Raw genomic sequence first — 13,901 nt, forward strand, 5'->3', positions numbered from 1 at the left:
CTACAAGGGCATTGATGAGACCATGGATCTGTTGCCATTCTCTAGGGAAGACTTGGCTTGGAGTGTGGCTGCCTGGATTCGAAAATGTGTCCTTGATTCCATGGAATAATTCTTATAATTTTGCCTGGAAGAAGCCAGAGAATCAGACACATGAGGCTGCTCCAGGAAGTGCTTTTCCTTTAGTCTGAACTGTGGGAGCCCACTAGCCAAGCAATATTTTTAGAGGCTTAGATCCCTGCCTCTGTCTAAAGAAAGAGTTGGGGGCTTCCCTGGTGGCGCAGTGGTTGAGAGTCCGCCTGCCGATGCAGGGGACGCGGGTTCGTGCCCCGGTCCGGGAGGATCCCACATGCCGCGGAGCGGCTGGGCCCGTGACCCATGGCCGCTGAGCCTGCGCGTCCGGAGCCTGTGCTCCGCAACGGGAGAGGCCACAACAGTGAGAGGCCCGCGTACCACAAACACAAACAAAAAAAAATCATAAAGAAAGAGTTGGGCCCTGACTAATAGGGATTACCTGTTACCATGCCCTCTGCTGCTACTCTTGGTCCTGTTTTTGGGTCCCTGAGCTTGAAGGAGTGGTTTCAAGAGGTAGATCCAAGGGCTGGAAGGCAGGAGACCTGCATCTTCACACCGGCCCTGCAGCTGGCTTGTGGTGTGACCCTTAGTCCCTGATGCTGGGATATCAGTTCCTCATTGGTAAATTGAGGAAGAGGCCTCCCCTATGCCAGGTGAGAGCTGGGTTCCCCAGGGACATGGGCCTAGCCTCTGGGCTGCCTATACTGCCTCTGCCAGCACCTTCCTCCCTCACTGCTGCCTGGCCTCTTCTGCCCATACCCTGCACTCCATGGGGAACAAAGGACAGACCAAGGGCAATCATGCCTTACTTGGCAGTTTCCAAGAGTTTGACAGCCTCTTCATTTCTGCCTTGCTCCATAAACAGCAGGGCCAGCTCCAGCAGGGCATTTGGGATCAAGTAGTGGTCATATTTAATCCTCTTTTCACTGCAGGACAGAGGAAAACATGGCTTACAGGCTCTGCTCTTGAGACATCCTTCGGGCACGTCCTTCAGACTCCTCCTGAGCCTCTCCCCAATGGCAGGATCCAACTCATGGTCTTGGGGGGTTTTCTGATCTGAATTCCAATTTGGAAGGGTTCCCACTACCTAGCCCTAGAAAGGCTTAAGATCCACAGCAAAGCCTTCCAGTCCTCTGCACCTGGGGCCCCAAGTCCCTGACAACCTATGGCTCATGTCATGTCCTTAGTTAGCCCACCCCCACCTCAGTCCCCAACCCCGCCTCTATTTCATCTGCAACCTTTTCCCTCTACAACCTCACCCAGGCAGGGAAGGACCTGACCACTGTCACCCAACCTCAGGTGTCTTTCCTGTGTCCAGGCATTTGCACATGCTCTACCTACTCCACTTAAAACTCCTCCTTCCTTGCTTTCTCTGCCTGGTAAACTTCCCAATTTAAGTGGCATCCCTGGAAAGCCTTTCCTGGTATCTAGCATTATTAGGTTTAGGTCCCTCCTCCTGGCACCTGCTGTCCTTGCTTTCCTCTAGCACAGCCCTCACCATACCAGATTGAGTTGCCTGTAGCTGTCTGTCTCTCTAACATCTGCACTCCCCAAGGGCAGAGTTGATAAATTACAAACTCCAGGGGGCACCATTCACACGAAACTCATTGCGGATGGTCTCCTGTAGTTGGGCAATCTGGTGGCCCTAGAGGACAACGTGGGGATGATCTGTGCCCAGCAAGGGTCCTGGCACAGGATAGACACTAGTACATGTGGAGCGAGTAGGGGTAGTCCAGAGTCAGGCACTGTGCATGTGTGCATGAGGAAAGAGAAGCCCAGAAAATGCTGCCCTGGAGCCAGGGGCCCAGCAGTAGGCCATCTGGAGCAGGAGTGGCCACAGAGGCACTTACTTGGCAGAGATGCTCCTGAAATTCTCCTCGGCCTCCTGGACACGGCCCAGATATTTCAGACACAGGCCTTTCAGCAGCTTCACCAAGCACTCATCATCCACTGAGTACTCATTCTCTGAGAATAGGGGAGTGAGGGAAGACGACAGGTTTGTTCATTTTTTCAGCAGTTACTCATGGAGCCCCTACTCTGTGCTGGGCCCTGGGGAGACAGAGGCGGCTCACACATGGTCCCCATCCTCAGGGAGCTCACATCTGGGGAGGAAAGACAGATACTGAGACGATGACAATACAGTGATACCAGGACTGATTGAAGGAAGCCCGGGGGTTGTGGGAGCCCAGAAGAGGCCCTGACCCTACCTGGGGGACAAGGGACAGCTTCTTGGAGGAGCTGCCACTGAAGCTCAGTCTGGAAAGGCAAAGGACAGTTACCAGGGTAGAGAAGTGAGGAAGGACATTTTTGGTAGAGGGAATCTTCAACTGTAAAGACCTGTGGTCTGACCCAGCCTGGCAGGTTCAAGGGCCTGGGGGTAGTCACCTGGGCCCTTTTCCAGCAACTCTTCAGTCTTGGTGATAATCTCAAGTATCCCGTCTGTGAGTTCCGGCTGCTTCCCAATCACAGCGTAGCCATTCCAAATGTACATCATTTCCTGGGGGCAGGGGAGCAAGTCAGTCCCAGCTTTCCTCCCCAGTGGGGCCTCAAGTTTCCCCATCTGTAAAATGGGTAGCTCAGATCAGAGGATCACTAAAGGCCCTTCTAACTCTAGAAGTCTCAGCCCAGCCTTTGAAGCTGTGGACTTGAGGGAGTTACGGGGAGTCTTATCTCTTACTTACTATTGAGATCCCCCCTTACCCCAGTGAGAATTAAAGATGGACCCATATTCTCACTCTTCTGCTCATAGCTGCTGATAGTTTTCAGTTACTTTTCTGCTCATGGCTTCCTGGGGCACTACTCTGCTCTCTCCCAATCTCTCTGTGCCCACACTCTTCCCATTCTTTGAGGACCAGGTCATGCCCCACACTCTCCAGGGAGTCCTCCTCCTTGCTCCAGCTAATAGGGCCTCCTATATTGGAGGAACCATAATTTACTTAAGCACTTCAGGAGCTTAAGACCATGTTACCTTCTCTCCTGTTTCGCCAAGGCACTGAGCGTGAGTATCCATCTATGAAACATACCTGATGCCTCTTTTTGCCTTAACTGCCAGGAAGTTCAGAATACTAAATTAAATTTTCATTCTAGTAATTCTGTTAGCTTAGATTAGCATTTCCTAAACTATCAAACCAGGCAATGGATGTGAAAGTGACTTGTATACATAAAGTTCTAGAAAGACTTTTGTTATGTTCCAGGGAGGGATTTTAAGTTTAGACAAGGTTTTATCAAGTTGTTATATGGTCTCAAGTTAGCAAGTGTTCCATTAAAAGATTGTTCTGTGGCCAAATAAGTTAGGGAAAAACTGCATCTTCAGGCTTCTTCTTGAAGACCTGCCATGCAGATTAGCATATAAAGGCTCCAAGAAGGTCTACGGTATATAAACTTTGTTTAGGCCAGTCTTTCCCAAATGTATTTAATCACAGAAATCATTTTATGCACAAATAGCATTTTTCAGATTATAGTTTTGGAAATTCTCCCCTAAATTTCTCATATAGTTGCTTCCCTTGCCCCCATTTGATAATTGCTTTGTTGTATATTTTAACCTGTCAAATAGCTCAGATTTTATTTAAAGATATTCAGGATACGAGCTCTAAATAAATTCTACATAAATATTGAACTTTTTGATTTCTAAAGTGTTTAACATGTTTTATCAGCCGATTCTCATAACTGCCCTATGAAATGGGCAAGGAATATATTATTATTTACATTAAGGGAAAGGGGGCCCTACACAGGGTCACACAATTAGTGAACAGCAGAGCCAGGTCTCTGAAGCAGCACCCTTTCTACCTTTCTGGCTGCCTTATTATTTGAATAACAAGGACTCTTAACAAACTAGAAACTTCTCTGATGCCTGCTCAAATCATGCATGGAATTAGCATCAAAACCATGGTTCAGAATATGGGCTCTGGAACCAGACTACCTGGGTTCAAATTCTGGCTAACAACTCACTAGCTATGGGACTTGGACAAGTTATTTCATTTTTCTACTCAGTAGATATTTTACTTCCTCCTTATCTATTAGGCCTTATTATCCCCTTCCGTAAAGTGGAGATGCCACCAGCACGTACTAAGAGGGTTGTTGTGAGGATCAAATGAGGCCATAGGCAATGGGTATAAGGAGCCTTGAACACAGCAAGTGCCCAGTAACTGTGCCAGCAATTGCTGTTATTTCAGAGTTGACTGTAATATAACATGGTCCCAGCCTCAGAAAATCTTGGTCCAGTGAGGGCGGGACAGTGTAAACAACAATTCTAATCGTGTGACAAGACAGAAACAGCGTGGAAACACAAACAGCCAAGGGATGCCGCTGCCTGGGAACAGGGGTGTGGGGCTGTCTCGGGGGGCTGCTCTTTCTGCCTTGAGGTGCCTGCAGCCGACTCACCTGTCTCTCCACCCCCATCCCTAGTAGACCAGTGCTTTCTCAGAGGTTGAGGCAGGCTCCAGCTCATCTGTGTCCCCCCACCCAGTACCAGGTGAATTGTGAAATCCTCTCCAGGCCCCTGAGGCATGAGGTCTTCTTCCCTCATCCACTCCCCCCGGGACCAGTGGCTATATCCCTGGCTCTCAGCTCATCCCCACAATCCCAAACTGGAGTTCAGAGCCAGTCAAGACCCTCCTACCCACCAGAGCAGGGATGGGCAATGAGATAGGTTTGGGGGAGAGGTAGCGTCTGGACTTCCGGATGGCAAACTTCTCTGTGGGTAGAGATTTCCCAGCAATCTTGAGTTTCAGGCCCGGCACAGCTCTGTGGAAGAGATGAGGAGGGTGGGGAGAGGGCGAGATTCTCGTGCTAGAAAGGACAGAGTCCCCAGCCTCTGCTTGGCCCCTCACTGGGCCTCAGTTTCCCCATCTATATGATGAGAGTGTTGGACTCATAGCCTGTGGCTATGGCCTTATTTCACAGGCCCTGCCCCAAGACCCGAGCACTTCCTAGGGCTAGGCAAGGGGCTCCTCTGAAGAAGCAGCAGCGGGCAGAGGTGAGAATGTACACAAACCCCCCCAGGCCTGCTCTGCCTTTTAGTTGTCCCTCTCCACTCCCAGCCCCCATTTCCTAAGGGCCCAGTGGAAGTCTGACCCTACTTTCACAGAGGAGATTAAAACTCTTAAAGGGAAGGACCTGCCCAAGACCACACAGCACAAACCTTTCATTAACTTTGGCCACGTGAGTTGTGGCCTCCTCAGCTGTTCCCAAGGGTACGGTAAAATGTGGTATGCAGCTGGGCAAGCCTCCACATCTGGGGCCTCACCCACCCAGCTCCGCCTTACCCTCGATCCCTGCCATAATCATGGGGGTATGGCTGTGACCTTCAGAACCTGAGCTGTCCAGGCCCAGCAAGCAGCTGGACCTAGTTGTGAGGTCCCCCACCAAACACCTCCCCTGCTTATTCACTGTGGAACCTCTCTGGGCCTGCTTTCTCATCCCTAAAATGGAGACAGTGATATGAAAGGGAGAAGTTGTTACCCCCAAATATGCTTCTTAGGCATAAAGATTATTTTAGGCTGATTATTTTTAAGAAACAGCAGACACACAAAAAGCTCTGAAAACCTAGTAGAAGTTACCTTTTTGTACGAGACATTTACATTTATAAGGGAAATCTCCATTTGTAAGATTCCCTCTCTCTGTACCAAGAAGAGGAGGAGAACTAAATCTCTAGAAACTTATCAGTGGAGAAGGCAGAGACTTAAGTCTGCGTAACAACCACATCCCCTCTTTTACCTGAAAACCTCCCACAACTGGCTCCCTATGCCCCCAAATCTTTTGTCCTTTAGCTGGAGATGGCACTTAAGGTAATGGCTCGGGCCATTTCAGAGAGTTAACTCAGTTTTCCTGAGTCTCTCCCATGTATACAGGAGTTATTAAACTTCAGTTTGCTTTTCTCCTGTTAATCTTATTATGAGGGTCTCAGCCAAGAACCTAGAAGGATGGAGAAAAAATTACTCTTCCTCCCCCACAGATTCTTACCCTCACAGATCTTCTAGAAGAGTTACATAAGATGGAGACACAAAGTTACTCAGTAAATGATAAACACTCTGTGACTGTGACAGCCCAGGAAGCTAGGGTTACCTAGCATGTTGCATGTTGGGGCCAACCCTCACCATGACTGGAGGAAAGCCCTAGGCTCCATCCTCAGCCTGCCATGGCTGAGCCCTGCTCTAGGCCCTTTGCAGAAGGCAAACACAGTAGTGCAGATAAGAATAAAAACAGCCGCCATTTATTGGCTCCAGGCCCTACCCCAGGCTCTTTAAATCTGTTCTCTTTGATTCGCAGAACAACACTGCAGAGGCAGAGGTGGTTATTCCCATTTTACAGATCCTGAAATTGTCCAAGGTGACACAGCTAACAAATGGCAGAGGCTAGATTTTATCCTGTTTATGTGATTCCAACTCTGCTTTTCTGAGTGGATCAGGTTAACTCAGCAGAAGGAACCTCTCTGGACCTCAGTGTCCACATCTGTCCTACGCTCCAGGTGAAAGAGGTTCAGTGGAAAGAATGCTGACAAAACCACTTTTGTGAAAGAAAACCTCTGAATGGATTCAAAGGGCTCTGACCAGCGGCAGCAGGAGGCCCCCCGGCTATGGGAGGGAAGGACAGGCACGTGGGGTGACTGTGGGGGAGTGTCAGGGAGATGACAACTCCACCACCTCCCTCAGCTCAGGCTGGCTGTGGGCAGGGCCTACGACGATGCAACGGTCGGACCCACCTGAACAGCTCCACTTCGTCATCCCCGAACGGCTTGTAGTCCTCCTTCCCAAACATGCTGAGGTAGGCGGCCTTCATGTAGATGTAAGTGGCCTGTGTGAGGTAGAGCAACAGTCAGGTGTGAGCAGCCTGCCCTCCAATCGCAGTCCTGAACTGGCACCAGTACCTTACTGGAACCTCACTATGGCCCAGCATAGTAGCTGACATTATATTATCCCCAAGCCCCAGGGGAGAAACTGGGCGAGGAAGCCGAAGCAGCTTGAGGATTTGAGCTAGGAGTTAAATCCACGATGGGCCATGTCTAAGCAGCTGCCCTCTCCACTCTGAAGTAGCAGGGCAGACTCAAGCAACTAGAGGATGCACGGGGTGGTGCTGAGGGATAGGATGGAGACACAAAGATGGGGCAGCACGGGCTGCAGGGAAGCAGCCACTTCAGACTGGGCCCTTGAACGCCAATGGGAAGATTCACAGAGACAGAAAAAGGACCTTCCAGGCAAGGGGAACAGCCTGATCAAAGCCAGGGAGGGCAGAGATGTGTGTACGTAGGATACAAATCACTAGCATAAAGCATGGGATGTATACAAGAAGAGGTGTGAGGCCAGAAGAATAAACAGGGCCCTGGGTCAGGGCTCAGCTCAGGGCCCCTTGGTGAAACTGCCTTGCTGTGTGCCAGGCACTCTACATATATCACCTCACTTGATCCCAAAGACAATGCCAGAAAGGAATCTGTACCCCACCTCTACTTCCTGGGACAGCAGAGCTGCTAGGAGCAGAGCTGGGAGTGACCCCAGGTTTGTGTGGCTTCAAGGGTCTGCCCACTGGATCCACAGCTGCCACAACCACCCTCCCACACCCTCACCCCCCACCCCCGGCCAAAGATCCATCCCCGAAAGCCGCTCCCCTTTGCCTGAAGTCCAGTGCCAGGGGAGTCTGGCTCTGTGCTGCCCACCAGTGGCCAAGTCTTGAACCACAGCTCCTGCCACCTGGGGCAGCTACCCAGCAAACAAGTGTAGCAGGTGGAGGAGGAAACGGAGCAGGACATCCTGGAGTCTAGTCTTAGGAGAGAGAAGGTGGGAAGCAACCTCCACCTGGGAGCCCCACCCATGCTGAATGAAGCCCAGGGCTACTCCCAGTTCCAGTCTGCCCTCAGCACCGCAGTCTGCCCTTCACAACATAAGGAAAAGCTGGTCTTTGTGGGGTGTGCTGAGAAGAAGCTCCCCTCTGTGAAATCTGTTCCCCATCCCATCTGTAACCTCCCAGTGTCATCTGTGCCTTCTCCCTCTCCCCGGCCCTGGTAGTGAGCCACCAAGCCCTCATGATTTTACCTCCCATAGAGCTCCGAAATCCCACTGGCCTTGCCCTAGCCCTCACCTCAATTATTGCACCAGCCTCCACAGCATCTCCCTGCTCCGGGCCACAGGGATGTCTTTCTGCTGTCCTAGTTCACATGGTTTCCTAACTGATCTCCTGCTCCCTTCCTGGCCCTGCAAGCCATTTTCCACACCACCTGCCACTCTAACCTTTTAGAAGCAGATCACATCAGTCCCTCCTAGACATCGTCTCACGGTATCCCGTCGCACTTAGGAGAACATCCAAATGCCCTGTCATGGCCTGTGAGACCCTGTGCGGTCCGCCCCGTTTCCTCTCCAGTTCCCCTCCACTGTTGCCCCCTCACTCGTATCACTCTAGCCACACTGGCCTCCGGGCTGCTTCCAGAACACATCAACTCACGGCTTCAGCTTCCTCCCCCTCTTGCCCTAATATCTACCAACGCCCTCTGCCTGGACCGTTCTTCATGGAGATGTCCACATGGCTTGCTCCTTCACTTCATTCTGGTGTCTTCTCATAAAGACCTCCCCTGACCACACTGTTCATCACGCCCTGCACCCGTACCTTACCCGATTTTTCTTCATCGCACTTGCTGGAACCTGACGTTATCTTACACTGTACATCATCTATTTGTGTGTTTCTTGTCTCTCTCTCTTCCCACTAGAACGTGAGCCTTGAGGGGATCTTTGCTTGGTTCACTTGTGTATGTCCTGCCCTAGAACAGGACCCGGCATGTGAGCGTGCCCAGCGACTGCAGGAGGGATTTCTTAAAAGCACAAATCTAAGCCACAAGCATGGGCTCCCCCACTGTCAGACTGAAGCCCAAACAGCCACTCAGGGCCCTTGTGACCTGCTTTTCTGGCTCCTCCTCTTCTGGCCACTCTTCCCCATCACTCCTGGAACTCACCTCAGGCCTCTGCCTGTGCTGTCCCTCTGCCTGGGGTGCCATTGTCCTTTCTCTGCCAGGCTCATCTGCTGGCTTCCTCTAAGAGCCTTCTCCTACTCCCCCGGGACAGCACACCCTCACTGAGTCCACAGGAATTAGGATGGACGCAGTGACCTAGAGTTGTGAGACCCATGGACATCCAAGTTACCAGGGGACGTTATGGGGCCACACTGATGGAAAACTGCAGCCACCTTCCCTGACGGGACTCCTGTTTCCCAGAGTTATCTGTTTGCCTATTGAGTCCACATATTTATTTTGCTGGATTATTCTACCAGGCTCTGTGATATCACAGTCCTTGTCCTCAAGAAGCTTAACAGCGAGTGGCTTAGAGGGGCACGGTCCCTCCACAGTCCCTCTGCACTCCCACCCACAAACCCTACGCCCCTGCAGTTCTCTCGGTTTGGGGAGAGAACTTCCACTTTCTCCCCTCTGCCACCCTAATTCCTCCTCCTTCAAGGTTCAGTTCAGACATTTCATTTTCCAGAAGCCTTCCTTGTCCCCTTGGCTGGGCTGCTCAGGGATGCCTCTGAGCTGCCCTCAGATTCCCCCATTACAGCGCTGAGCACACAGTTGTCACCGTCTGGTTTCTGGTAACCCAAGCTGCGAGTACTGCGGGAAACGTGACGGGCCTGAAGGGACAACTCGGCGTAGCACAGGCAGGGACGAATGCTGAGCAGAGGGATCGGCACGTGTGGCAGCGGCCACAGGCCACCTTCCTAGAGCTGGAAGTTGGTGGACTCCGGTGGCCAAGTGCTGGAGATTAGGGATGAATGAAGCCCCGGAACTCGGGGTGCCACAACCCCTATTTTCACAGGAAACCCTTCTGAGGAAAGTGTTGCAGAGAAAGAGGGGCTGACCTCCCCAAGGTCACAGAGCTGGAGACTGAGCCAACTCAGGAAGCCAGACTCCCTGACACCTGGAGGCCTCGTCCTCCCTCTGCTCCTCACAGCAGCTGTGTGGCCCAGCAAAGTCACACACCCTCTCTAAGCCTCAGTGCCCCTCCTGGGCCTGATGGAGATAACGCCTGGGCACACAGAGCTCCGTGAAAGCCCACTCCTCCTGCGGGCCCCACCTGCCCACACCCAGAGAGCTCCCTTTCAGCTTGGGTCCCAGGTAGGGGGACTGAAAAGGGACTTTCATGCAGGGGTGGGGGAGAGATGAGAAATAGGGATTTAAGGTCACTGAGACACAAGTGCTATGGATTTGACACTACCAGATGCTCTGTGATGATCTAGATGATTCTAAGACCCTTGGTTCGGAAGTCTGTGCTATGGTTACTATGATGATAACGCCTGATACTTATTTCATCACTTACCATGAAGTTAAAAGCTATAAGATGCTGCACTGAGCATCTGTTTTGTTTCGTTTTGCCTACATGGCATCTCTTTAATGCCCACCCCCATCCACACTTATTCTGGGGCATCACCTCATTTTTCTTCTGGGGAACCACCCATCTCCTACTCCCAATCCATGAGGGGTCCTCCCACCCCTGTTTCCAGGCATTGACTTGTGATCTATGCCAGACCAATGAGGCTCTATCCAGGGACTCTGGTTGAAACCAAAGGGAAGATGTGAGTTAGGGGCAGGCAGCCCATAGCCACCCTGCTGGCAAATGGAGGGAACCTGCCTGTATGACAAAGATGTCATAGAGGAGAGCACAGTCCCAGGTGGAAAAAACAAGCCCAGACGACATAATATGAATTCCTGAATTCAGCCCTACCTGAAGTCAGATGTGCCTAGAATTTTCGGTTATATGAACCAATGAGCCTTTTACGTTTACACCCGCATAGTCAGGTACTATGTCCACTAGCTCCATGTGACTTTTTACATTTAATTTAGTTAAAATAGAATAAAATTGAAGACATCCAGTTTCGCAATTGCAGTAGGCACATTTCGAGTGCTCGGTGTGCACGTATGGCTAGGGGCTACCACATTGGACAGTGCAGAAATAGAGCAGTTCCGGGACTTCCCTGGCGGCGCAGTGGTTAAGAATCTGCCTGCCAATGCAGGGGACACGGGTTCAAGCCCTGGTCCGGGAAGATCCCACATGCCGCGGAGCAACTAAGCCCGTGCATCACAACTACTGAGCCTGCGTGCCACAACTACTGAGCCCACATGCCACAACTACTGAAGCCCGCGCACCTAGAGCCCATGCTCCGCAACAAGAGAAGCCCGCACACCGCAACGAAGAGTAGCCCCCGCTCGCCGCAGCTAGAGAAAGACCACGCATAGCAATGAAGACCCAACGCAGCCAAAAATAAATTAATAAATTAATTTAAAAAAAAGAAATAGAGCATTTCCACGGTAATGGAAAGTTCTGTTGGGCGACACTCATATAGACCATGTGAGTCACAACATACTTCTGTCCCTTGTGACTAAAAATCTCGACACACTCTAGTTCTAAAGGTCATCTGTTCCTCATGGTCTTTAGTTTTTTCCAACCCTGAGGCCTAGTAGAATTTGTGGTTTTGGTTAAATTCCAGCTGAGACATCTGCGTTCAGTTAGGGGTTTGGCCCTTGCTCTGGAGGCTCATGGCCAGGGTGGGTTGGCCTGGTTCCCCCGTGCCCCCAGCACATGGTGTCAGCCCACCTTGGACCAGGAGTTCTCCTTGCTGAGCAGGTCTGCGTAGAAGTAGGCCATCTTCCACTGGCCCTTGTAGGTGAAGCACCACATCAGCTCCCAGTAGCACATGTGGTGGAACTGCTTCCAGTGCTGCTGGGCCTCGCAGCACTCCTCGAACCGCCGGATGGCCTGTGGGCACCTGCCGGTCAGCCTCGACGGGCATCCCCTGGCCCGCCCCCGCCCCGCTCTCTGCACCCTCTGTCCCCGCCCAGCTCCACAGTAGCCCCAGCCTCCTGCCGTGCACAGTGTCCCAGCCCTGTGCCAGGCTCAGGGAGGGGGCGAGGGGCAGCATCGGGGAGACAGGCGTTGTGGCCTCCAGTCCTGGTTCTACCGCCTAAGTCTCACACGACCTTGGGCCCAGTTACTGCCCCTCCTGGGGACTCTGGTCTTGCAGCACAAAATGAAAGGATGGGACAGAGCTATAACAGAGGGATAACAGGCAGTGGAAAGCGCTAACCTTAAAGTGATATAATAATAACGTCTATGCCTCAGAGCAAATTCCAAAGGTTCCAGAAGCCCCCACGAAGTGACCTGTCCTGCTGCCTGAGGAACCACAGCCGGGACCAGCGGGAGACGCCAGAACTGCAGGTCACGGAGTCCGTCCTGGGCCTTGGTTTAATGCTGGGGATTCTGCTCGGACCGTGACCCGCCCCTCTCTCACCCCTTCGACGGCTCCCTCCCACCTACAGAGCCCAGACTCCTTAGCCAGACCCTCAAGGTGCCCGCTTCAGCCCCTGGCACCAGGTTCCAGCCTGTCGCCCTGCCCTGGACAGCGGGTCTTCCCACCTCTCTGCCTTACTCAAGGATGCGGTAGCCCTCCATCTCCCGTTCAAATCCTACTCACCACAAGTGCCAACTCCTCCCTCGTCTTCCCAGACTGCCTCAGTTGGAAGTGCCTCTCCTGGCCCCGCTCTCCCGTAAGTCCTCTCTCGGGGCCCTCCTCCCAGTCTGCCCTGTCCCTGAGTTCGTCTGTGTGTATCTGTCTTCCTACTGGCCCGAGAGACCCGAGGGCCCTCCAGCACTGGCTCCGACCCCCATTACTCACCGCGTCAACATTGCCTTTAATGGCTTCAATCCGCCCCGCAAAGAACAGGAAGATGGCGCCCTGCAACAACACGCATGTGGGTCCGTGTGGGTCCACAAGGCACACGTGGGCTGGGAGTATCTGCCAGGAGGTAGGGCTCACCTTAGGGTATCGCTTCAGGTAGGGTCTCAAGAGCTTCTCTGCCTCCGCGATGTTGACGTTCCCAGTGCCTGAAGGAGGTGGGGGGACAATAGGACACGTCACCATCCTCCCTGGTGATCCGCCTCCCAGCAACCTACCAGGGGCTTCTCAGGGTCTCCGTTTCCCCTCCGTGAAATGGGGATGATAACTCTTCTATCTCCAGGGTGATGTGAGGATTGAATTAGACATTACAGCCTATAGCATCCTCACACCCTCTCTGAGGTGGGCATGACCCACCCCCATTTCACAGATGAGAAAACTGGGGCTGGAACCCAGTCACAGTATGAGGAAGCAAGTGGTCAGCAGGCCAGGCCCCAGGACAGTTGACTCGGCTCTGCTGTTTCTGGTTTCAGTGCCCCATCCCCAGTCCTGGGGGCCCGAGCAGGGTCTGCAGCCCCTTGCCCTCTCAGCCCCTGCCCTTAGAGCCAACCAAAGCCCAGAGGCCCCAGCACTCGCCCCGAGCGCACTCCTACCGAGCACAAAGGTGAGGAAGGTGTGGTAGCACAGCAGCAGCATGACACAGAGCACGGCGCGGAAGCTGTGCCCTGATGCCCCCTCCTCCAGCTGCAGCAGCCCGTAGTCCTGGAGGAAAGACAGGAACTGGCTGAGGCCAGCAAGGCCTGAGCTCCCCAGCGTCCTCCACGGGACCCAGGGAGGGGGGGAGGGGCCTGGGAGGTCACTGGACAGGTGTGAGGGCAATGCTGCCACAGAAGGGACCAGAGAGTGCTGGACTCAGAGTCTGGAGCCCTGGAGGCCGGGTCAGCTGCTCCCAGGCTGTGCAACCTCGAACAAGGGGCTGCCCCTCTCAGTGCCTCCAGCCATCTTCCTGAGGCCAGGGGACACCGCTGCCACAGCCAGGGCAAAGGCATGGGTGTTCCCTACCTCCTCAATAGCCCCTTCCCCATTCCCCCCTTTATTCACTTGCTCAGTCCCCATAGTGGGCACCAAAGCCCTGAGTAGCCCCAAGTCTGGCGGGGGAGTCGGAATGACAAGGAGGCAGATAATCC

General features: G+C 52.9%; 1 protein-coding gene across 3 annotated transcripts in view; it reads right to left on the reverse strand.

The window, feature by feature from the left end:
• Positions 1–13,901, reverse strand: part of TTC39A (tetratricopeptide repeat domain 39A) — a 38,625-nt gene continuing 24,724 nt past the window's right edge. For all 3 annotated transcript variants that reach the window (XM_065893021.1, XM_065893176.1, XM_065893101.1), the window contains exons 9-18: positions 13,368–13,476; positions 12,856–12,923; positions 12,715–12,774; positions 11,637–11,798; positions 6,773–6,864; positions 4,695–4,815; positions 2,458–2,569; positions 1,923–2,037; positions 882–998; positions 1–124 (exon numbers count right to left, since the gene is read on the reverse strand). In XM_065893021.1, coding sequence (XP_065749093.1) covers positions 1–124; positions 882–998; positions 1,923–2,037; positions 2,458–2,569; positions 4,695–4,815; positions 6,773–6,864; positions 11,637–11,798; positions 12,715–12,774; positions 12,856–12,923; positions 13,368–13,476 — 1,080 coding nt within the window. The remainder of the gene's footprint in view (positions 125–881; positions 999–1,922; positions 2,038–2,457; positions 2,570–4,694; positions 4,816–6,772; positions 6,865–11,636; positions 11,799–12,714; positions 12,775–12,855; positions 12,924–13,367; positions 13,477–13,901) is intronic.

Source organism: Phocoena phocoena, chromosome 1 (assembly GCF_963924675.1).
Source record: "Phocoena phocoena chromosome 1, mPhoPho1.1, whole genome shotgun sequence".
NCBI lineage: Eukaryota > Metazoa > Chordata > Mammalia > Artiodactyla > Phocoenidae > Phocoena > Phocoena phocoena.